The 25,043-nt window shown below is 39.7% G+C and overlaps 1 protein-coding gene across 1 annotated transcript in view; it reads left to right on the top strand.

Annotated features, from left to right (window-relative positions):
• LOC126082355 (zinc finger protein 658-like) overlaps nt 1-25,043 on the top strand; it is a 175,732-nt gene that overhangs the window by 146,248 nt on the left and 4,441 nt on the right. Inside the window, 1 exon segment of the mRNA XM_049894857.1 lies at nt 18,029-18,124. Within this exon segment, the coding sequence (XP_049750814.1) occupies nt 18,029-18,124 (96 nt within the window).

Below are 25,043 nucleotides of genomic sequence, written 5' to 3' on the forward strand. Positions count from 1 at the left end.
CAATTGACTTAGATGTCCCCTGAAACCATGGTCCCCAAACCCCTGGCCCTGCTACTCTGGCCTTTGAAGCATTCAGTTTATTCAGGACATTTCTTTGCTTTTGGTTTAATCCAGTTGTGTTGACCTCCTCTGTATTGTATGTTGTCTTTCCCTTCACCTAAAGTAGTTCTTATTTATTATTTAATTAGTGAATACCCCTTTCCCTCCCTCTATCCTGCCCCGCTCTCGTAACCATCAAAGAATATTTTCTTCTTGAGTTCTTTAAATAGTGGTCTCATACAATATTTGTCCTTTTGCAACTAATTTCACTCAGCATACTGCCTTCCAGATTCCTCCATGTTATATAATATTTCACAGATTCATCACTGTTCTTTTTGGATGCATAGTATTCCATTGTGTGACTATACCATAGTTTATCCATTTATCCATTGATGGGCTGTTGTAAACAGTGCTGCAGTAAACAGGGGTGTGCATATATCTGTTTGTGTAAAGGCTCTTATTTCTCTAGGATATTGGAGTGGGATTGCTGGATCTTATGGTAGTTCTATTTCCAGCTTTAAGAAAGTGCCAAATCGATTTCCAAAGTGGTTGTACCATTTTACATTCCACCAGCAGTGTATAAGTGTTGTAGTCTCTCCACAACCTCTCCAACATTTATTATTTTGTATTCTTTGGGATTATTGCCAGCCATTGTAGTTTTGATTTGCATTTCTCTAATGGCTAATGATCGTGAGCATTTCCTCATGTATCTGTTAGCTACCTGGATATCTTCTTTAGTGAAGTGTCTGGTCATATCTTTTCCCGATTTTTTAATAGGGTTATTTGTCTTTTTGTAGTTGAGCTTTTGCAGTATCATGTAGATTTTAGAGATCAGGCGCTGATCGGAAATGTCATAGCTAAAAACCTTTTCCCAGTCTGTAGGTAATCTTTTTATTCTTTTGGTGAAGTCTTTGGATGGGCATAGGTGTTTGATTTTTAGGCGCTCCCAGTTATCTAGTTCTTCTTCTACATTGTTAGCAATGTTTTATATACTGTTTATGGTATGTGTTATGGCTCCTAACATTATGCCTATTTTTTCTTCCATGATCTTTATCATTTTAGATTTCATATTTAGGTTTTTAATCCATTTTGAGTTCATTTTTGTGCATCGAGTGAGGTATGGGTCTTGTTTCATTTTTTTGCAGATGGATATCCAGTTATGCCAGTACCATTTGCTAAAATGAGTGTCTTTTCCCCATTTAACTGCTTTCGAGCCTTTGTCAAATATCAGCTGCTCATACATGGATGGATTTATGTCTGGATTCTCAATTCTGGTCCATTGGTCTATGTATCTGTTGTACCAGTACCAGATTTTTTTTTTTTTTTAATAATTTTTATTGCGCTTTAAGTGAACGTTTACAAATCAAGTCAGTCTGTCACGTATAAGCTTATATACCCCTTACTCCGTACTCCCACTTGCTCTCCCCCTAATGAGTCAGCCCGCTCCCTCCTTCCAGTCTCTCCTTTTGTGACAATTTTGCCAGTTTCTAACCCTCTCTACCCTCCCATCTCCCCGCCAGACAGGAGATGCCAATACAGTCTCAAGTGTCCACCTGATACAAGTAGCTCACTCTTCCTCACCGTCTCTCTCCAACCCATTGTCCAGTCCCTTCCATGTCTGATGAGTTGTCTTCGGGGAATGGTTCCTGTCCTGGGCCAACAGAAGGTTTGGGGACCATGACCACCGGGATTCCTCTAGTCTCAGTCAGACCATTAAGTCTGGTCTTTTTATGAGAGTTTGGGGTCTGATTCCCACTGATCTCCTGCTCCCTCAGGGGTTCTCTGTTGTGCTCCCTGTCAGGGCAGTCATCGGTTGTGGCCGGACTCCATCTAGTTCTTCTGGTCTCAGGATGATGTAAGTTTCTGGTTCATGTGGCCCTTTCTGTCTCTTGGGCTCATAGTTGTCGTGTGACCTCGGTGTTCTTCATTCTTCTTTGATCCAGGTGGTTTGAGACCAATTCATGCATCTTAGATCGCGGATTGTTAGCATTTAAGACCCCAGACGCCACATTTCAAAGTAGGATGCAGAATGTTTTCATAACAGTATTATTTTGCCAATTGATTTAGAAGTCCCCTTAAGCCATAGTCCCCAAACCCCCACCCTTGCTTCGCTGACTTTTGAAGCATTCAGTTTCTCCTGGAAACTTCTTTGGTTTTGGTCCAGTCCATTTGAGCTGACCTTCTGTGTATTGAGTATTGTCCTTCCCTTCAACTAAAGTAGTTCTTATCTACTAACTAATCAGTAAAAAAACCTCTCCCACCCTCCCTCCCTCCCTACCTCGTAACCACAAAAGTATGTGTTCTTCTCAGTTTATACCATTTCTCAAGATCTTATAATACTGGTCTTATACAATTTTTGTCCTTTTGCCTCTGACTCATTTCGCTCAGCATAATGCCTTCCAGGTTCCTCCATGTTATGAAATGTTTCACAGATTCGTCACTGTTCTTTATCGATGCGTAGTATTCCATTGTGTGACTATACCACAATTTATTTAACCATTCATCCGTTGATGGACACCTTGGTTGCTTTCAGCTTTTTGCTATTGTAAACAGTGCTGCAATAAACATGGGTGTGCATATATCTGTTTGTGTGAAGGCTCTTATTTCTCTAGGGTATATTCCGAGGAGTGGGATTTCTGGGTTGTATTGTAGTTCTATTTTTAACTGTTTAAGATAACGCCAGATAGATTTCCAAAGTGGTTGTACCATTTTCCATTCCCACCAGCAGTGTATAAGAGTTCCAATCTCTCCGCAGCCTCTCCAACATTTATTATTTTGTGTTTTTTGGATTAATGCCAGCCTTGTTGGAGTGAGATGGAATCTCACCGTAGTTTTAATTTACATTTCTCTAATGGCTAATGATCGAGAGCATTTTCTCATGTATCTGTTAGCTGCCTGAATATCTTCTTTAGTGAAGTGCGTGTTCATATCCTTTGCCCACTTCTTGATTGGGTTGTTTGTCTTTTTGTGGTTGGGTTTTGACAGAATCATGTAGATTTTAGAGATCAGGCGCTGGTCGGAGATGTCATAGCTGAAAATTCTTTCCCAGTCTGTAGGTGGTCTTTTTACTCTTTTGGTGAAGTCTTTAGATGAGCATAGGTGTTTGATTTTTAGGAGCTTCCGGTTATCGGGTTTCTCTTCGTCGTTTTTGGTAATGTTTTGTATTCTGTTTATGCCTTGTATTAGGGCTCCTAGGGTTGTCCCTATTTTTTCTTCCATGATCTTTATCGTTTTAGTCTTTATGTTTAGGTCTTTGATCCACTTGGAGTTAGTTTTTGTGCTTGGTGTGAGGTATGGGTCCTGTTTCATTTTTTTGCAAACGGATATCCAGTTATGCCAGCACCATTTGTTAAAAAGACTATCTTTTCCCCAATTAACTGACACTGGGCCTTTGCAAATATCAGCTGCTCATATGTGGATGGATTTGTATCTGGGTTCTCAATTCTGTTCCACTGGTCTATGTGTCTGTTGTTGTACCAGTACCAGGCTGTTTTGACTACTGTGGCTGTATAATAGATTCTGAAATCAGGAAGAGTGAGGCCTCCCCCTTTCTTCCTCTTTTTCAGTAATGCTTTGCTTATCCGAGGCTTCTTTCCCTTCCATATGAAGTTGGTGATTTGTTTCTCCATCACTTTAAAAAATGTCATTGGAATTTGGATTGGAAGTGCATTGTATGTATAGATGGCTTTTGGTAGAATAGACATTTTTACTATGTTAAGTCTTCCTATCCATGAGCAGGGTATGTTTTTCCACTTAAGTATGTCCTTTTTAATTTCTTGTAGTAGAGCTTTGTAGTTTTCTTTGTATAGGTCTTTTACATCCTTGGTAAGATTTATTCCTAAGTATTTTATCTTCTTGGGGGCTACTGGGAATGGTATTGATTTAGTTATTTCCTCTTCGATGTTCTTTTTGTTGATGTAGAGGAATCCAAATGATTTTTGTATGTTTATCTTATAACCTGAGACTCTGCCAAACTCTTCTATTAGTTTCAGTAGTTTTCTGGAGGATTCCTTAGGGTCTTCTGTGTATAAGATCGTGTCATCTGCAAATAGAGATAACTTTACTTCCTCTTTGCCAATCCGGATGTCCTTTACTTCTTTGTCTAGCCTGATTGCTCTGGCTAGGACTTCTAGCACAATGTTGAATAAGAGCAGAGATAAAGGGCATCCTTGTCTGGTTCCCGTTCTCAAGGGAAATGCTTTCAGGTTCTCTCCATTTAGAATGATGTTGGCTGTTGGCTTTGTATAGATGCCCTTTATTATGTTGAGGAATTTTCCTTCAATTCCTATTTTGGTGAGAGTTTTTATCATAAATGGGTGTTGGACTTTGTCAAATGCCTTTTCTGCATCAATTGATAAGATCATGTGGTTTTTGTCTTTTGTTTTATTTATATGGTGGATTACATTAATGGTTTTTCTAATATTAAACCAGCCTTGCATACCTGGTATAAGTCCCACTTGGTCGTGGTGAATTATTTTTTTGATATGTGGTTGAATTCTATTGGCTAGAATTTTGTTGAGGATTTTTGCATCTATGTTCATGAGGGATATAGGTCTGTAATTTTCTTTTTTTGTGATGTCTTTACCTGGTTTTGGTATCAGGGAGATGGTGGCTTCATAGAATGAGTTGGGTAGTATTCCGTCATTTTCTATGCTTTGAAGTACCTTCAGTAGTAGTGGTGTTAACTCTTCTCTGAAAGTTTGGTAGAATTCTGCAGTGAAGCCGTCCGGGCCAGGGCTTTTTTTTGTTGGGAGTTTTTTGATTACCGTTTCAATCTCTTTTTTTGTTATGGGTCTATTTAGTTGTTCTACTTCTGAATGTGTTAGTTTGGGTAGGTAGTGTTTTTCCAGGAATTCATCCATTTCTTCTAGGTTTGTAAATTTGTTAGAGTATAATTTTTCGTAATAATCTGATATGATTCTTTTAATTTCAGTTGGGTCTGTTGTGATGTGGCCCTTCTCGTTTCTTATTCGGGTTATTTGTTTCCTTTCCTGTATTTCTTTAGTCAGTCTAGCCCGTCGTTTATCAATTTTACTAATTTTTTCAAATAACCAGCTTTTGGCTTTGTTAATTCTTTCAATTGTTTTTCTGTTCTCTTAATTCATTTAGTTCAGCTCTAATTTTTATTATTTGTTTTCTTCTGGTGCCTGATGGATTCTTTTGTTGCTCACTTTCTATTTGTTCAGGTTGTAGGCTCTGATTTTGGCTCTTTCTTCTTTTTGTATGTGTGCATTTATTGATATAAATTGGCCTCTGAGCACTGCTTTTGCTGTGTCCCAGAGGTTTTGATAGGAAGTATTTTCATTCTCGTTGCATTCTATGAATTTCCTTATTCCCTCCTTGATGTCTTCTACAACCCAGTCTTTTTTCAGGAGGGTATTGTTCATTTTCCAAGTATTTGATTTCTTTTCCCTAGTTTTTCTGTTATTAATTTCTAGTTTTTTTGCGTTGTGGTCTGAGAAGATGCTTTGTAATATTTCGATGTTTTGGACTCTGCAAAGGTTTGTTTTATGACCTAATATGTGGTCTATTCTAGAGAATGTTCCATGTGGGCTAGAAAAAAAAGTATACTTGGCAGCAGTTGGGTGGAGAGTTCTGTATAAGTCAATGAGGTCAAGTTGGTTGATTGTTGTAATTAAGTCTTCTGTGTCTCTATTGAGCTTCTTACTGGATGTCCTGTCCTTCTCTGAAAGTGGTGTGTTGAAGTCTCCTACTATAATTGTGGAGTTGTCTATCTCACTTTTCAGTTCTGTTAAAATTTGATTTATGTATCATGCAGCCCTGTCATTAGGTGCATAAATATTTAATATGGTTATATCTTCCTGATCAATTGTCCCTTTTATCATTATGTAGTGTCCTTCTTTATCCTTTGTGGTGGATTTAAGTTTAAAGTCTGTTTTGTCAGAAATTAATATTGCTTCTCCTCTTCTTTTTTGCTTATTGTTTGCTGTGATATATTTTTTTCCATCCTTTGAGTTTTAGTTTGTTTGTGTCTTTTAAGTCTAAGGTGTGTCTCTTGTAGGCAGCAGATAGACGGATCGTGTTTCTTTATCCAGTCTGTGACTCTGTCTCTTTATTGGTGCATTTAGTCCATTTACGTTCAGCGTAATTATAGATAAATAAGTGTTTAGTGTTGTGATTTTGATGCCTTTTTATGTGTGTTGTTGACAATTTCATTTTTCCACTTACTTTTTGTGCTGAGGCGTTTTTCTTAGTAAATTGTGAGATCCTCATTTTCATAGTATTTGACTTTATGTTTGTTGAGTTGTTACGTTTTTCTTGGCTTTTATTTTTAGTTATGGAGTTGTTATACCTCTTTGTGGTTACCTTAATATTTACCCCTATTTTTCTAAGTAAAAACCTAACTTGTATTGTCCTATATCGCCTTGTATCACTCTCCATATGGCAGTTCTGTGCCACCTGTATTTAGTCCCTCTTTTTGATTATTGTGATCTTTTACCTATTGACTTCCATGATTCCCTGTTATGAGCTTTTTTTTTTTTTAATCTTAATTTGTTTTTGTGATTTCCCTATTTGAGTTGATATCAGGATGTTCTGTTTTGTGACCTTGTGTTGTGCTGGTATCTGATATTATTGGTTTTCTGACCAAACAATTTCCTTTAGTGTTTCTTGTAGCTTTGGTTTGGTTTTTGCAAATTCTCTAAGCTTGTGTTTATCTGTAAATATTTTAATTTCGCCTTCATATTTCAGAGAGACTTTTGCTGGACATATGATCCTTGGCTGGCAGTTTTTCTCCTTCAGTGCTCTGTATATGTCATCCCATTGCCTTCTCGCCTGCATGGTTCCTGCTGAGTAGTCTGAACTTATTCTTCTTGATTCTCCCTTGAAGGAGACCTTTCTTTTCTCCCTGGCTGCTTTTAAAATTTTCTCTTTATCTTTGGTTTTGGCAATTTTGATGATAATATGTCTTGGTGTTTTTCTTTTTGGATCAATCTTAAATGGGGTTCGATGAGCATCTTGGATAGACATCCTTTCATCTTTCATGATGTCAGGGAAGTTTTCTGTCAGCAGATCTTCAAGTATTTTCTCTGTGTTTTCTGTCCTCCCTCCCTGTTCTGGGACTCCAATCACACGCAAGTTATCCTTCTTGATAGAGTCCCACATGATTCTTAGGGTTTCTTCATTTTTTTAATTCTTTTATCTGATTTTTTTTCAGCTATGTTGGTGTTAAATCCCCGGTCCTCCAGATTTCCCAGTCTGCATTCCAATTGCTTGAGTCTGCTTCTCTGACTTCCTATTATGTTGTCTAATTCTGTAATTTTATTGTTAATCTTTTGGATTTCTGCATGCTGTCTCTCTATGGATTCTTGCAACTTATTAATTTTTCCAGTATGTTCTTGAATAATCTTTTTGAGTTCTTCAACAGTTTTATCAGTGTGTTCCTTGGCTTTTTCTGCGGTTTGCCTTATTTCATTTCTGAGGTCATCCATGATGTCTTGAAGCATTCTGTAAATTAGTTTTTTATATTCTGTATCTGATAATTCCAGGATTGTATCTTCATTTTGGAAAGATTTTGATTCTTTTGTTTGGAGGGTTGTAGAAGCTGTCATGGTCTGCTTCTTTATGTGGTTTGATATCGACTGCTGTCTCCGAGCCATCACTAAGATGTAAAAAAAAAAAAAAGATATAGTAGTGGTTTATTGTATAATTGCTCACTGAGTCTTATCTTGTTTTGTTTTCTTTCAATATACGTGGATGGGCTACTAGCTCGTGCTGTGTTGTTTGTTGTAGCCCTTAACTTACTTATGACCTGTTACCAGCTGGTTTGGGTTGTTGCCAGATATATATGCCTGAGTGTATTCACTATTTTTGAGTAGAATTTGATTTTGGGTCATCAAGTGTGTGCTGCACCCTAACACCTATCCACCTCGAGTAGTGGTGATACTTGTGTGCACCAGATTGTATTAGTAGCTGGGGTTCACCCTCCGGGGGGGCAGATGCTGACAGGTTCCCCCAAGTGTCAGTGAGGTAGGTGTGTCTCTATTCCTATAGCACCTTGGTGGGAGGGCACTGCAGCTGTACCTTAGGCCCCCAGTGCAAGTACCTCTACTGATTGGTAGGTGTCACCCTCCTTAAACCCCTAAGGCAAGAGGCTAGGTGGTCTGGGGGGAGCTTCAGCCCTCAGTTCCCTGTTGTGGGTCAGTTAGGGTTCTGCTGAATAAGCAGAGATATCAGACCTGGGAAACTTTTCAGTAAATCCGCTAAAAAAAGTGCAGTCAGATCCCTATGAGAACTGCCTTTGGATTATAACTGCCACCTTGTTCCCTGTAAGGATGAAAGCCCAAGATTTGGATCATATATGCTTGGCTGGAGCTGGTTCTGTGTTTTTAGTCCAATTAGGGAAGGATTTTTGGTCTCTGGGTTTTTTGTGGTTGCTTCTCTCAGGCCGGAAGAATGGGTTAGGAAAAGACCAAAAAAAAAAAAAGGGAAAAGCAAAACAGCGGCGGAGCCGGAGCCGTTCTCCCTCTGGCTCAGGAAATTCCAATGTTAACGAAGCCGCCTGGGAAGGGGGGGGGTGGTTCAGAAAAACAGGAGAGTAGCACCCCGGAATGTAGCCAAAGTTGCTTATCTTGCTTGGGATGACTATTTTATCTGTCGCCTCTGTGTGCTGGCTGTGTGGAGATTGCCCCTGAGGATCTGGCCCGCTAAAGCCGCGCTCAGATCCTCCGCTGCTAGTCCAAAGCCCAGCGTCAAGGTTCCCCTGCTGGGACGCTGCACTCCCGGCTCCAAAACCAGTCACTGCCTCCCAGGGCCTTCTCGTCCCGCCAGCCCCGTCGCCGCGCCGCCTCTGTGGACTGGCTGGGCCCCCTCCCGGGGTTAGTTTAGGGGAGTAGGGCTGCACCCCATGTTTGTGCCGTGAGTAGATGCCGTGTTCAGCTCCCCTGCGCCCAGTCCAAAGCCCGGCGCCAAGGCTCCCCAGCTGGGACGCTTCACTCCCAGCTCCAAAACCAGTCACTGCCTCACGGGGACTTCTGCCACCATCTGTGTCGCCACGCCGCCCGCGGACTGGCTGGTTCCCCTCCCGAGGTCAGTTCACGGGGGTAGGGCTGTGCCCCTTGTTTGCGCCGTCACAAGATTTTGTGTTCAGCTCTCCTGGGCCCAGTCCTAAGCCCGGTGCCAAGGTTACCTGACTGGGACCCTGGCTCCAGGCTCCGAAAACAGTCGCTGCTTCCCCGTATTTGTTCGTTCTCCGTCTCTGTCATTCAGGTCAACTCTTTAAATCTGTGTTTGTTGTTCAGGGTTCGTAGATTGTTATGTATGTGATCTATTCACTTGTTTTTCCAAGTCTTTGTTGCAAGAGGGATCTGAGGTAGTGTCTACCTAGTCAGCCATCTTGGCCCTGCCTCTGACCAGATGGTTTTGAGTACTGTGGCAGTATAATAGGTTCTAAAATCAGGTAGAGTAATGCCTCCCACTTTGTTCTTCTTTTTCGGTAATGCTTTGCTTATCCGGAGCTTCTTTCCCTTTCATATGAAGTTGATGATTTGTTTCTCCATCTCAGTAAAGAATGTTGTTGGAATTTGGATCGGAATTGCATTAGATCTGTAGATCGCTTTTAGTAGAATAGACATTTTTACAATGTTAACTCTTCCTATCTGTGAGCAAGGTATGTTTTTCCACTTATGTAAGTCTCTTTTGGTTTCTTGCAGAAGTGTTCTTTAGTTTTCTTTGTATAAGTCTTTTACATCTCTGGTAAGATTTATTCCTAAGTATTTTATCTTCTTGGGGGCTACTGTAAATGGTATTGATTTGGTGATTTCCTCTTCGATGTTCTTTTTGTTGGTGTAGAGGAATCCAGCTGATTTTTTATGTTTATCTTGTATCCTGATACTCTGCTAAACTCTTAGTTGCAGTAGGTTACTTGAGGTTTCCTTAGGGTTTTCTGTGTATAAGATCACGTCATCTGCAAATAGAGATACTTTGACTTCTTCCTAGCCAATCTAGATGCCTTTATTTCTTTGTCTAGCCTGATTGCTCTGGCTAGGACCTCCAGCACAATGTTGAATAAGAGTTGTGATAAAGGGCATCCTTGTCTGGTTCCCGATCTCAATGGGAATACTTCCTGGCTCTCTCCATTTAGGGTGATGTCGGCTAGTGGCTTTGTAGGAATGCCCTTTATTATGTTGAGGAATTTTCCTTCTATTCCTATTTTGCTGAGAGTTTTTATCATGAATGGGCATTGAGCTTTGTCAAATGCCTTTTATGTATCAGTTGATAAAATCATGTGATTCTTGTTCTTTGTTTTATTTATATGATGGATTGCATTAATTGTTTTTCTAATGTTGAACTGTCCCTACATACCTGGTATGAATCCCAGTTGGTCATGGTGAATTATTTTTTTTGATATGTTGAATTCTATTAGTTAGAATTTTGTTGAGGATTTTTGCATCTGTGTTCATCAGGGATATAGGTCTGTAATTTTCTTTTGTTGTGGGGTCTTTACCTGATTTTGGTATCAGGGATATGCTGGCTTCATAGAATGAGTTCGGGAGTATTCCATCCTTTTCTGTGCTCTGAGATAGCTTTAGTAGTAGTGGTGTTAACTCTTCTCTGAAAGTTTGGTAGAACTCTGCAGTGAAGCCATCCGGGTCAGGGCTTTTTTTTGTTGGGAGTTTTTTGATTACCTTTTCAGTCTGTTCTTTTGTTATGGATCTACTTAGTTGTTCTACCTCTGTTTGTGTTAGTTTAGGTAGGTAGTATGTTTCTAGGAATTTATCCATTTCTTCTAGGTTTTCATATTTGTTAAAGTGCAATTTTTCATAGTAATCTGATATGATTCTTTTAATTTCAGTTGGGTCTATTGTAATATCACCCATCTCATTTCTTATTCTGGTTATTTGCTTCCTCTCCTGTTTTTCTTTTTTGTCTGTTTGACCAGTGGTTTATCAATTTTTTTGATTGTTTTCAAAAAACCAGCTTTGGTCTTATTAATTCTTTCAATTATTTTTCTGTTTTTATTTCATTTAGCTCTGCTCTAATTTTTATTATTTGTTTTCTTCTGGTGCCTGAGGGTTTCTTTTGTTGCTTTCTGTATTTGTTCAAGTTGTGGGGATAATTCTTTGATTTCGGCCCTTTCTTCTTTTTTGTATGTGTGCATTTATTGGTATAAATTGACCTCTGAGCACTGCTTTAGCTGTGTCCCAAAGGTTCTGATAGGAAGTGTTTTCATTCTCATTGGATTCAATGAATTTCTTTATTCGGTCCTTAATGTCTTCTATAACCCAGTCTTTTTTGAGCAGGGTAGTGTTCAGTTTCCAAGTGTTTGATTTTTTTCCCCTGCTTTTTCTCTTATTGATGTCTACTTTTATGTCCTTATGGTCAGAGAAGGTGCTTTGTAATATTTCAATGTTTTGGATTCTGCTAAGGCTTGCTTTATGACCTAATATGTGGTCTATTGTAGAGAATGTTCCATGTGCACTAGAAAAGAAAGTACACTTGGTTGGTGTTGGGTGGAGTGTTCTGTATATGTCTACGAGGTCAAGTTAGTTGGTGGTGGCATTTAGGTCTTCCATGTGTTTATTGAGCTTCTTTCTGTATTTCTGTCCTTCACTGAAAGTGGTGTGTTGAAGTCTTCTACTATTATTGTGGAGCTATCTCACTTTTCTCAATGCTGATAGAGTTGTATCTTACAACCCTGTCATTGGGTGCATAAATATTTAATATGGTTATGTCTTCTTGATATATTGTCCCTTTAATTATTATATAGTGTCCTTATCCTTTATGAAGAATTTAACTTTAAAGTCTATTTTGTCAAATTAGTATTGGCACTCCTGCTGTTTTTTGATTGTTGTTTGCTTGATATATTTTTTTCCATCCTTTTCAGTTTGTTGTGTCTCTAAGTCTAAGGTATGTCTCTTTTAGGCAGCATATAGACATATCGTGTTTTTTAATGCATTCTGCCACTCCCTACCTCTTTATTGATGCGTTTAGTCCGTTTACATTCAGCACAGTTATGCATAGGTATGAACTTGGTGCTGTCATTTTGATGTCTTTTTTTGTGTGTTGACAGTTTCTTTTTCACACTTAATTTTTTGTGCTGAGTAGATTCTATATTGGTTTTTCCTCATATTCGTTGTTGATTTTATTTCTGCTGAATGTCTGTTTTTTTCTTGTATTTTATATTGATGGGTAGGATAGTTTGTCTCCTTTGTGGTTACCTTATTATTTACCCCTATTTTTCTAAATTTAAACCTAACTTTTATTTCTTTGTATCGCCTTGTCTTCTTCTCCATATGAAAGATCTGTGACGCCATTTCTTAGTCCGTCTTTATTGTTTTAATGTTTTACATTCTAACATCACTGTTTCCCTGTTTTCAGCATTTTTTTCTCTTGAATTATTTTTGTGATTTCCCTCTCTGGATTGATACCTGATTGCTCAGCCCAGTGTTCTAGTCTTGGGTTGATACCCGATATTATTTATTTTCTAACCAAAGAACTCCCTTCAGTATTTCTTGCAGTTTCGCTTTGGTTTTACGAATTCCCTAAACTTCTGTTTATCTGGAAATGTCCTAATTTCACCTGCATGTTTGAGAGACATTTTTGCTGGATATATGATTCTTGGCTGGCAATTTTTTTCCTTCGTTTTTTTGTATGTCATCTCATTGCCTTCATGCCTGCATGGTTTCTGTCAAGTAGTCCAAGCTTATTCTTATTGACTCTCCTTTGTAGGTGACTTTTCATTTATTCCTAGCTGCTCTTAAAATTCTCTCTTTATCTTTGGTTTTGGCAAGTTTGATTATAATATGTCTTGGTGACTTTCTTTTAACATCCACCTTATGTGGAGTTCGATGAGCATCTTGGATAGATACCTTCTCGTCTTTCACGATATCAGGGAAGTTTTCTGCCAACAAATCTTCAAGAATTCTCTCTGTATTTTCTGTTGTCCTTCCCTGTTCTGGAACTCCAATTACCTGTAGGTTATTTCTCTTGATAGAGTCCCACATGATTCTTGAGATTTCTTCATTTTTTAAAATTCTTTTATCTGATTTTTCTTCAAATATATTAGTGCCAAGTGCTTTATCTTCAGGTTCTCAAATTTTGCCTTCCATTTGCTCAGTTCTACTCCTCTGACTTTTTATTGAGTTGTCTAATTCTGTAATTTTATTGTTAATCTCCTGAATTTCTAATTGCTCTCTGTCTGTGGATTTTTACAGCTTATTAAATTTTTCATTATGTTCCTGAATAACCTTTTTAATTTATTCAACTGCTTTATCTGTGTCTTCCTTGGCTTGTTCTGCATATTACCTGATTCCTTCCTGATATCTTGAAGAGTTCTGTATATTAGCCTTTTGTTTTCTGCCTCTGGTAATTCCAGATATGCACTTTCATTTAGAGGATCCCTGGATTCTTTGTTCTGAGAGCTTGTTGAGGTGATCATGGTCTGTTTCTTTAAGTGACTTGATATTGATTGTTGTCTCCGAGCCGTCTATAAGTTATTAGTTTATTTTATGTTTGCTTACTGTATTGTAGCTTCTTGCTTTGTTTTGTTTTGATATGCCCAGATGGGTTGCTTGAGTGAGCTAGCTTGATTATTTTCACCTTTGGAGCTCTGACATCCTGTCCCCAGCTGGCTAGAGCTGTTATCAGGTATATCATTCTGGGAGTCCATTCACTTTTCTTGTATAATTCAACTCAGGTGTCCACATAGCTGGTTATCAAGTGTGTGGCACAGGCTCTGTCCTACAGTCTTAAAGGGGCAGGGTGATTGGTGCAAGTGCCGGTATCTGATTGCAACAGTTGGTCATGCTCTGAACAAGTCAGGGGGCTGAGAATCGTCCCGCACATGTCTCTGAGGAAAGCGTATCCCTGTTTCCTAGAGCATACAGGTGGGTGGGTTCTGCAGACGGACCATGGGCGCCCAGTGTTTTTGGTTGTAAGGACTGGGAGGTACCAGTTGTCCTTGGACTCCTGTTGCGGGTGGCCGGGTGACCTGAGTGAAGCCACCAGTCCTTGGGCCCCTGATGTGGTAGGTGAGGACCCTATTCAATAGGCAAAGTGGTGTCAAACATCAAACACCCATCTCTCTATCGCACAGGTGAAACAGTTGTAGTCTGCAACAAGGGCCTATTCTCCTGAAATAGGCCCACACAGGTCCATATATGGGGGAATGGTACTCAAAGTCAACGGACCATTTATGCCTGGACAGGGGCCGCTCCTGTCCTAAGTTCCACGGTTAATGGAGCTGGCAAATTATCTTTTCCCCCAATTGCGAATTTATTGCTTCTCCAGGGCCTGGAGGATGGCTCTAGGCACTCAGCAGGGCCTATCTCAGGCCCAGGGAAATCAACTGCTGCTGAAGCTGGCTTGTGGGTGGGGGGAGCAGTAAAATATGTGCAAGCACTTAGTTTTTGCCAAGAGCGCCATTCTTCTCTGGTTCCGGAGGTGTGAGTAGGCTGTATGGCTGGCTGCTTCTCCCTGAGGAAACTGCTGCCGAACACTAGTATCAACCCGCCACAGCAGCTCCCTGGAATAGTGCCTGAGGGCTCCCAGTAATTTAGGTCCGGTAACTCCTCTCCACTTCTGAACTGCCTCTTCTTCCCCCTGCCCCTCAGTTCATTTTCTAACCTTGCCTTTGATATTCAGGGCTCCTAGCTTGTCATAAATATACTTGTTTCACTTGTTTTTTCGGGTGTTTGTTGTAAGAGGGCTTGCTGGAAGTGTCTGTCTATTCCACCATCTTGGCTCTGCCTCTCTGTACCGTGTTTCTTAACCATTCGCTTGAGATATATAGGGAGCAGATTAGGCACAGAAGCAAGTAAGAAGAAATGAGGGAAAGATAGATGCCAGGTGGAGATTACCAAGGAACACTGAGAAGACCAAGAGCACTAGTGAAACTGAGAAAAGGATCGTCCCTCAGAGTGGGCAAAGAGAGAGCCTTCCCCTAGAGCCAGCACCCTGAATTCATACTTCTGGCCCCCCAAAATGAGAAAATAAATGTCTTTTCTTTGAAGGCACCCACTTGTGGTATTTCTGTTACAGCAGTTCTAAGAAACTAAAACATTGTCAAAATGAAATACCAAGGAATAGGTCTCTTCTTCCTTCTTTGGCTGCATCCATACAGCCAAGATCTTAAAGCAATTCTGCCATTCCGTGGGGAGATCTCTTTCCATCAACTCTTCCTCCAGGCTTTTCTAGTATTTACACAATGGGGAGCACCCAGGACACTCTGGTTAATTGTTCTGCCATTCATTCACCTACTGCCCACTCTTAAGTACCAGCTTTTGTTGAGTTTGAACTGGAAGATCATTTTGACTTTAGGAATCCTGCTCCTTCAGTCTTTTGTTCCTATATTAAGTTTTAGGAAATAAGTCCTTGGTTTTTCCTGTCTGGTTGTTCAACTATGTATTTTTCAGAAATTACTGGAAATGTCTGGCTTTTTGATGGTACTCCTCCCCCTTATTGCACTATTTTTCTACATTTATTGTAGATGTTACACTGCTTCTGATGATATGTTTGCAGGCAAAGGAGGTAAATGTGTATGTCAGTTTGTTGGCTTGAATAGGAAGAGGCTTTTTTTTTTTTTTAACTTAATTTCCAAGACTCTACCCTCTCCAGGTTTTGTTTTACTGTTTTGAAAATTTCTTCTGAGCCATGATATTCTATTTTTCAGCCAGCCTCTTTAGGACTGGCATTTCCTCATGGTACTTTCTTTCCTTAATCTGTATAGACTTTGGGATGCCTTCTTGCCCCTGATGACTTTGGTCGTGACCTAACTTGCTAATGACTACTGAACGCGTGTCTCCATCCTGCACTTTCCTTCTGTGCTGTAAAATCATGTGTCCACCTGTTTCAGGGACAGTGCTCCCTTTGTGTTCCACAGACCCTTCAGTAGCTACATGAATATGATGTGCCTCAGTCTGATATTTTCTTCTTCTGATTTCTGTATTTCACATGGCATGGAAAGTTGTCTAGCCGCTAGTGCAGATAGAGAGGAGCCCTGGTGGTGCAGCGGTTAAGCACATGGCCTCTAATTGAAGGGTTGGTGGTGCGACTACACTATCAGAATGTAACACCAACCCAGCAGCTTTGCAGCAGAAAGACCTGGTCATCTGCTTCTGTAAAGATGACAACCTGCAGACCCGTATAGGGCAGTTCTCCTCTGTCACGTTGGGTTGCTATGAGTTGAAAATCAACTCAATGACTCCTGACAACAATAACAGCAATGCAGCTAGAATATTTAGTTGCCCAAGTGCAACGAACTGAGTGAGACAAATCAGATGAAATGGTGCAAGGCTGTTTGGATCAGAGTGGATAATACGCTACTCGTGGCGTTGTCACAGGCTTTTGTAACAGTAATCAGGATGGTAATAAACGGAGCAGGGTTTATCAAGAGCCAGGTTATTCCAAAAGGCTCCTGTCTAATGGTGGGATATTTTTGTCACTTCCGTGCATGCCTCTCAGTGCACCATGGGTGAGAGAACAAAGAGGCCTGGGACTTATATAGATAAACTGGAGGGGCATATGTCCTGCACTACAGGGAAGCAAGGGGAGCGGAGGTAAGATGAAGTGCCTTTGTTCAGGTGCACCTGGCCTTGCCTTTGTCTTGTTTAGATGCAAGACTTCATAACCAGAAGAACATTTCTTTCCTTCTAGATGAAGGAGCCCTGGTGGTACAGTGATTAAGCACTCAGCTGCTAACTGAAAGGTCAGTGAGTGGTTCGAATCTATCAGCTGCTCCGCGAAAGAAAGATATGGCAGTCTGCTTCTATAAAGATTACAGCCTTAGAAACTATATGAGGCAGTTCTACTCTGTCCGATAGGGTTGCTGTGAATTGGAATTGACCCGGCAACAGGTCTGATTTTTGGTTTTAGTTACAAGATTAGTTAACGATGGTCATGGAGACAGAGAAAATTACTGTGAGCTCAGAACCAGAAGGAAGGCTTCTCTGACAAGGAGAATAAAATAGGAAAGAGAGTGAGACTCAGTTCCCAGCCTCGTTATCAGAGAGTGCTCTGAGACCAAGGCTGCAACTGAGTTGTCCTGGATGGGACTTGTAAAGGCAGACTGCCCTCCCAGCAACAAGAAACTAGTGAGCAAGTTCTGTCGATGCATCTGGTATAGGATGAGTGTCCTCTTCCTTTGTGCGTTGCAGTTACACTAATGAAGAACTTAATCTGTTATACTGCTGTCTTTGGTTCTCAGTACCTTTTAAGCTTTTTTTCACCCTTCTAGAGCATTCCTTCAAGAATACGAATCCAGTAATAGTGTCTCCAGAGCTTACATGTGTTTTCTTCTTTGTCTCCCCACTGTTACCGTGGTGATCTTAAAGGAGAATGTGAATACTCTAGATATACTGGAACAATCTATTGGGATACGGAAAAAGTTGTAGGAGGTCTGTTTAGTAACATTTTACCTCTTAAAACATCTGTAATTCATAAATATATACATAATGATTTATGGTAACTTCAACCTCTAACTACTTGAGTAATCCCAAAGGATAACATAAAATTGGACCCAAAATGGACATCTTTTTATAGTCATTTGTTTTACAACTTTAGGAGTGAACGTGATAAGAATTAGATCCCACATATGTTTTCCATGACACCTGTTTCTGGACCCCTCAGATTGATCAGAGATGTGCTGTTACAGGCATCGGTGTCATTCAAGGACGTGGCTGTGGAGCTGACCCAGGAGGAGTGGCAGCACATGGGCCCCGCTCAGAGGACCCTGTACAGAGACGTGATGCTGGAGAACTACAGCCACCTCGTCTCAGTGGGTGAGCAGACCTCACCGTGGGATTCCATTTAGAATGCATTTCATTTTTTTAAACTCTTCATAAAACTTAACATTAATCAGTGTTTGGATTTAGGGGTCTAAGGTACTGAACCATTTTGAGCAACAGAAACGACATTCCTGTTGTCATTGCCCCACTGACAAATTCAAATCAGCACTTTCATTTTGCCTTTCTTGGAGGCATATTCTTTTGCCTTCGTGTGGTCTAAACTCTCAGTTTTTCCCTGTTTACAGGATATTGCATTACCAAACCAGAGGTGATCTTCAAATTGGAACAAGGAGAAGAGCCTTGGTCCTTAGAAGAAGAATCCCCAAACCATAGCTACCTGGGTGAGTTTCTGAACCCTGGCAGAAGGAATTCTGGAACAGTTAGACCTTAGGGTAAAAATCTTTTGAAAACTTTTTCAGAAACTTTTTAAGAGGCACAGTGCTTTTGTGAGTTTAGAAAGGTTGTGTCTGAGAAATTATAGAAGGGGACATTGTAACATGGAGGAAGGAAGATAAGCATGATGAGTTTTTCATCTGTAAAAGCTGATGTTCCAAACATAGTTTTTAAATCTGACAAATCAAGTAATAGAGTTACAAGTTTATTTAATAGTCTAAGATCCAAATAACACATTATAAAGTCAGCACAAATTGTGAGTGGAGGAGGTAAAGGTAGGGAAGAAATACACAGTAGAAGCTGCAAAAGCTGGAAACTCTAAGGCAGAAACCTGTCAGAGAAGGAAAACTCAAATATTTTCCACTAAAACGAGCAGTAGAAAAGTGATAAGATTGTACCCATTGAAAGTGGAAAACTTGTGAGACCTGGAAAAACAAGGCAATCCCGTGGAGTTCTGGCTTTCACAAGTTTCACTGTACTAATATCGTTATTCCTTATAGGAGGCAATATCTAGTTATTGCCAAAACTGATAGACAATTTTATGAATTTCAAAAAGTAGTTTTACGTATACTCCCAAGAGCAGGAATAAAATCATTTTAGTTATGAGAAGTAAAACATACTTACTGAAATATATTTATGAAGCTCTATAAACAGCATAATATAAAAATTGGCATAGTTTAGATAAGCATGCCTGCCAGTCAAAAATGTAAATGATTGGATCAAACCGATTGAATTTAATGAAAAGGAAATCCTTCAATAAGTAACTTAGAAAGGGTGCAATGAAAGAATTGTAAATTGTTACATCAATACAAACAAAGTCATTTAGGGTTTCATAATCTAAGTATCTTTGAGGTTTCAGTTTGGGAAATACATTCATTAAAAGAAGGAAGGCACTTCAAGCTAAAGAGCACAATTTAAAGTGAACCTATAAACATTTTGAATATCTGTGCACCAAATAACCTAGTATTGATGTTCATAAGACAAAAAAAATACAGGAGCTATATATATAACTAGAAGATAAAAATCATTAGAACTAGGAGATCAGAATGTCCTCATCTGATTACATAGCAGGTACAGTGGACATTCAATAAGTATGGATATTGTTGTTAGTTGTTGGTGATATAGAGACAAATAAATAACATTTATATTAATATGAACCATACATTATGTGTATATTTGTGTATGCTGAAAACAAGGACACTTTTCCAGTGCCCACGGAATAACCTAAATAAAGTAAAAATACAGTATTAGTCCAAAAAGAAAGCTAATAAGTTCAACAAATCAGAATTATCACAAGTACTATTCTCTGGTCACAGTTTGACAAATCTAGAAATTCATAATAAAATAGGTAAATAAAAATCTCTTCCACATGGAAATTTTAGAAATTATCTCAATAATGTGGATAAAAATTAAAATCATATCCAATATTGCAGAACATTTGTGAAATGATGAAAACAATAACCATGTGTATTAGAAATTTAAGGAGCCCTGGTAGCACAGTGGTTAAGTTCTCAGCTGCTAATTGGAAAGGTTAACGGTTCACACCCACCGCATGGCTCTGCGAGAGAAAGACGTGGTGATCTGCTCCTGTAACGATTGTATCCTAGAAAACCCCTTGGGGGCAATTCTGCTATCACGTGGGGTCGATATGAGTTTGAATCAACTTGACGGTACCCAACAGCAACAATGTTAGAAATTTATGGATATAGCTAAAGTTGTGATTAGAGGTAAATTTGTAATTTCATTTATATTAATAAAAAATTTGTTCAGTATAAATCACATTGTTACCATAAACTGTCTGATGTGGTTCAAGGACACAGGTATACAGAGACACTCCTATCAAGCAGGATATTCCAAGGGCTTAGAGGTGATCTCCCAGGCCAGGTCAAGGGACAGCCTTCTCTTTTGAACGGGTGAGAGTTTGAATACCCAAGACTGCTGAGTCAGCCCGTCACTGCACAATAGTAGAAATGCATCTGGGTGTGAGAGGGGAGGCAGGAGACTGGATAGGTGAGGAGTATTTAGGTAGTTTTACGTGTGTTGCTAATGATCTTAAACTGGTGGTGATGTGGGTGTTCATTTGATTATTAAGCTTCTAGGTTTTATATAACAAAATGAGAGATGTGGAGAGACTACCTCTGTGATGTTGAGTAGAAGTGGCAGCAGAGAATATCCTTGTTCTTTTCCTGTAGTAAGGGAAAAGCATTCAGTTTGTCACCCTTAATTGTGATGTTAACTGTACATTTTTTATAGATGCCCTTCATTAGGTTAAGGTAGTTGCCTTCTCTTTCAGTTCTGGTGAGATTTTTACATTGAATGGATGCTCAGCTTTGTCAGATGGTTTTTCTGTATCAGTTAATGTGACCATGTGGTTTTCATTCTTTGGACTTATAATATGGTGGGTTACATTGATTGACTTTTGAATGTTGAGACAGCCTTGCATTCTGGGATGGACTCTACTGGGTTGTGACATGTTATTTTTATAAATTGCTGATTTTGATTTGCTGTTATTTTCATGAGGATGTTTATGTTTACATTCATGAGGGGTATTGGTCTACAGCCTCCCTTGAACTGTCATTTTTCTGGTAAATGAGGGTAATATAGGCCTTATAAAATGATCTTAGAAATATTCCCTTATCTTCTGTTTTGCAGAAGAGATTGTGGAGAATGTTTGGTTGTATTCGCTAATAAAATCACTTGGACCTGTCACCTTCTTTTTGGAAGGCTTTTATCTATGTATTCAATATTTAAAACAAATATACATTCATTTAGGTCATGTAAGTCCCTGGGTGGTGCAAACAGTTAACTTGCTTAGCTGCTGTCCCAAAGGTCTAACCAGGGGTGCCTTGGGAGAAACTCCTGGTGATCTGTTTCTGAAAAAAACACCCACGGTTTTACTGTGACAGACGGAAGTTCACCATGAAGTCAAAGGAGACAAGATGGAAAATGTTCTTGTTCTTCTTGGATGAGTTTGATAGCTTCTGTCTTTTGAAACATTGGCCCACTTCATCTAAATTTTCAAATTATTGGGCATAGAGTTGTTTGTAATATTCCCTTATTATGTATGTCTTTAATGACTGTTGTATCAGTAGTTATGTCCTCTTGTGTTGTTGATACTGATAATTTATTTCTTTTCTCTTTTTTTTCTTGGTCAATATGTCTAGGAGTTTATCTTTTTTTTTAATCTTTTCAAAGAACCAATGTTGGTTTCATTGATTTTTGTCCATTTTTCTGTTTTCAGTTCCATATATTTTTGGTCAAATATTTATCATTTCTTTCCTTCTGTTTATTTTAGGTTTAGTTTGTTCTGCTTTCTCTAGTTTCTGATCTTATTACTGATTTGGATCTTTCCTTTTTTCTGACGTGAGCATTTATATGTTTTCTGCTGGGCACAGCTTTAGCAGCGTGCCACAGTCTCCATGTGTACTGTGTTAATTTGCATTCAGTTTTAAAAATGTTTAATTTCTCTTGAAATTTTCTTTTGACCAGTAGTTTCTTTACAAATGCATTGGTTAATTTGAAATATCGTGGGAATTTCAGTGTATTGGTGTGCTGTTGAATTTTAGTTTAACCTTGTTGTGGCTCAGGAACATTCTTTGTATGATTTCTATTCTTTTAATTTTGAGAATTTTGACAGTGATTATTTTATTGGCCAAAATGTGGTCTATCTTGATGAATATTCCATGTGCAATTGAGAATAATTAAATTCAGCTATTGGATGGATTGTGTCCTCCCTGGGTTTTAGGCGTGTGGTTTTCAGAAATGCTCAACTCCATTCTACTTGTAGTGTTGGGTCTACTATGTGTCTCTGTATACTCGTGGCATTGAACCACACCAGACAGTTTATGCTAACAGTATGATTTATGCTCAGTGCAGTTTTTTAAAATATAAATACTATACCACTTGGGTGCTTGATGTTGACTAGGCTTCATATGTCATGATGTAATTTATCATGATCAAGTGATGAGGCCGCTAAGAGCCCTGAGCCCTGTGGCTCAGATGGAACTTCCTGGTTGGTAAGAGTGAACATCTGTTTTGGGGAGGGTTGTGCATCCCCTTAGGAGCCCTCGTGGTAAAACAGTTAACATTTGGCTGCTAACAGAAGGGTTGGTGATTTGAACCCACCAGTTGTTCAGTGGGAGAAAAGACCTGGTGATCTGTTCTATAAATATTATAGTGTAGGAAACCCTATGGGGCAGTTCTACTCTGTCATATATAGTTGCTATAAGTTGGAGTCAACTTGACAGCTCACAACAATAATAACAGTGCATCCCGTTGGGATATGGAAGTCCTACACTGGAAACTTTGACGGATCTTGCCAGCTAATCTGATACATAAACAGACATATATATATATAAAGTTACTTACAGGAAATACAAAGACGAGGTCATGATAAGTGTTTATCTTTGTCAGAGGGTAGTGAGTGAAAAGGTACTCAAGAGCGCTTGTGGGACACTTGTAAACGTTTGTGTCCTTAACTGGGTTCTTGTTTCATTGATTTGTTCAGGTTTTGAAAATCATTACGTTGTATGCTTATATATGCACTTTTCTGTATTTATGATATTTTTTCATTTAAAAAGGGAGTCCTTGGGTGGTCAAATGGTTAACATGTTCAGTTGCTAACCAAATACTTGGAGGTTTGAGTGTACTCAGATGTGCCTTGGAAGAAAGGCCTGGTGATCCTCTCCTGAAAACTCAGCCACTGAAAACCCTATGGAGCACAGCTGTACTCTGACACACGCAGGGTTGCCATGAGTTGGAGTTGATTCAACAGTAACTTTTTTCATTTAAAAAATTATGAATGAATGATATAGGTAGTAACAGCTTTTTGACTTTAAAATGTGTATAGGAAGATGGGAGAAGGCTTTTATAAGCTTTTTTGTTTAGTTTTTCTTCAAGGTTTGAGAAAATGCCTTGTACTATAAGATATCTAGGTTCTGTTTAGGGCTGTAAAAGTGGCATGGGGGTAACATCTGACCTTCTGTAACTTCACAAAGGGGAGGGAGAGTCAAGATCAACAGCCCAAGGCTGATTCCAATGAGGTGGAGGTCAGACATGCCTCCTCTCTTGGCAATCTTTACCAGTTCTGACGCCAACCGTCCCTCCCATGGCACTCTACTGCTCTGCTGGGTTCAATAATTCATTGCAGTTGTCACACAGAACTCACAGACAGTACTCATGATTATGGGGTTTATTAGGGAGGTAATAGGTTACATTTCAGGATCAGGAATGCTCAGGATACAATTCTTCCATCAGAGCAACCTTTTTTCCAACTGTGCCTGCAGGCAGGCCTCTCTGGCCCTCTGCCTCTGCCCTGCTCGGGCAAGTCTTACAAAGCTCTTTTAGTTCTGTTGATAAATACCATGAGGCACCCCACTCCACCAGTAAGCCTCAGCCAGAAGGCTCTCAGTTTTAGCTCCATGGGTCAGCAAACCTAGCTCTACCAAGTGCCCAGAGGCACCTTCCTCTGCCAGCAAGTCTCCTGCCTAAAGGCTTTCTTGCTCTGGGGGCTGGGAAGCCCACCGTGCTGTCTTCTGCTGGTCACTCCTGCCGCCATTTCTCTGCCACTGCTTGCCACCATCTTCGATGTCACAGCTCTCTCGGGTCTCCTGGCTCCAGGAATTTCTCAGCACAGGGATCCTGGGTCCGCTCTTGCTCTTGGCCCTCCTTCCTTGGAGGTGGTGAGGTCTTCTCCTGCTCTGAAATTGGCTCTCTTTGAAGCCTAGTGGGGTGGCGACACTGACCAATGCCCTCGGTGGGCCACAGTTACCTTGTTTGCACAGTCCCACTCAGTCACTTCGGTGGGAGTTAAAGACCATGGCAAGAAAGACCACACAAAAGCCATCCGTCACCCCAGAATGGCCAAGGCAGGAGTGCAGACTGAGTAAAAGTATGAGTACAGGATTATTTTTGAGACTGTGCCTTTCCATGCAGCAAAAAGCCCGGCCAGAATACTACTGATGGTAATGTGTACTTTTGGCATGGTACCTGAAACATCTAACGTGTATCCAGTAAGTGTAGAATTTTGTCAGTATGGCGACCTTTACCTGTCTTTACCTGATCCTTGTTGTGGTAGATTTAGGACCAACAAAGGTTTTCAGCTTAGGGTCACATTGTAGCGCTGAATGTGAATAGCATCAGAGTAGCGATAGTCAAGCACACATGAACATGTTGATGATAAAAGGGTATATATGATATTACCAAAGGTCTTAAGAGCAGTTGGAAACAGAATATTTTAGATTCTTAAAGTAACTATTAAGGAGTCTTCTTGTTTCAGGGGAATGACTACCATATTTTTACACAAATAACATGCATGCTCTGTTTGTTTGCCAGCCACTCTCTTTCCCCATGAAGTATTTTCATAAGCAATGCCAATTTGTTTCACATTTTGCCATAAAAAAATCAGCACAGACTGCTTATGGAAATGCCTCACGGAGGAAGGGAGCAATTGGCAAACAAACGTAGAAGGCTCACATTATTTGTGTAAAAATACACTGGTTTGGGAAAAGTCAAAGAGCAGATTGACATGCGAAAACTGAAGATGAAATGATCATGTTAACTACTGAACAATTCTGATAGATTAAACCAAAGACCCCCTTGCCAAAATCTAGCGGTGGATCTAATTTATCTGCAATGATGGCTTTTCTCTCATTAATTTTTAACTTCCTGTTGGATATTTGTGTTCCTGTGAATTACAGCTGGAAGAATTAAGGGTCTGAACTAGAGGACACAAGGAAATTGGTGATATTATAAATGTAATTGTTTGTTGGTAGGTAGAGTGGTAAAGGAGGATATGGAATCAGAAACATGTAGATTAGTGAGTATCTTACTAGTGCGTTCTAGATTCTAGATAGTATAGGGATCTAA

This window comes from Elephas maximus, chromosome 9, assembly GCF_024166365.1.
Source record: "Elephas maximus indicus isolate mEleMax1 chromosome 9, mEleMax1 primary haplotype, whole genome shotgun sequence".
In the NCBI taxonomy this organism is placed as follows: domain Eukaryota; kingdom Metazoa; phylum Chordata; class Mammalia; order Proboscidea; family Elephantidae; genus Elephas; species Elephas maximus.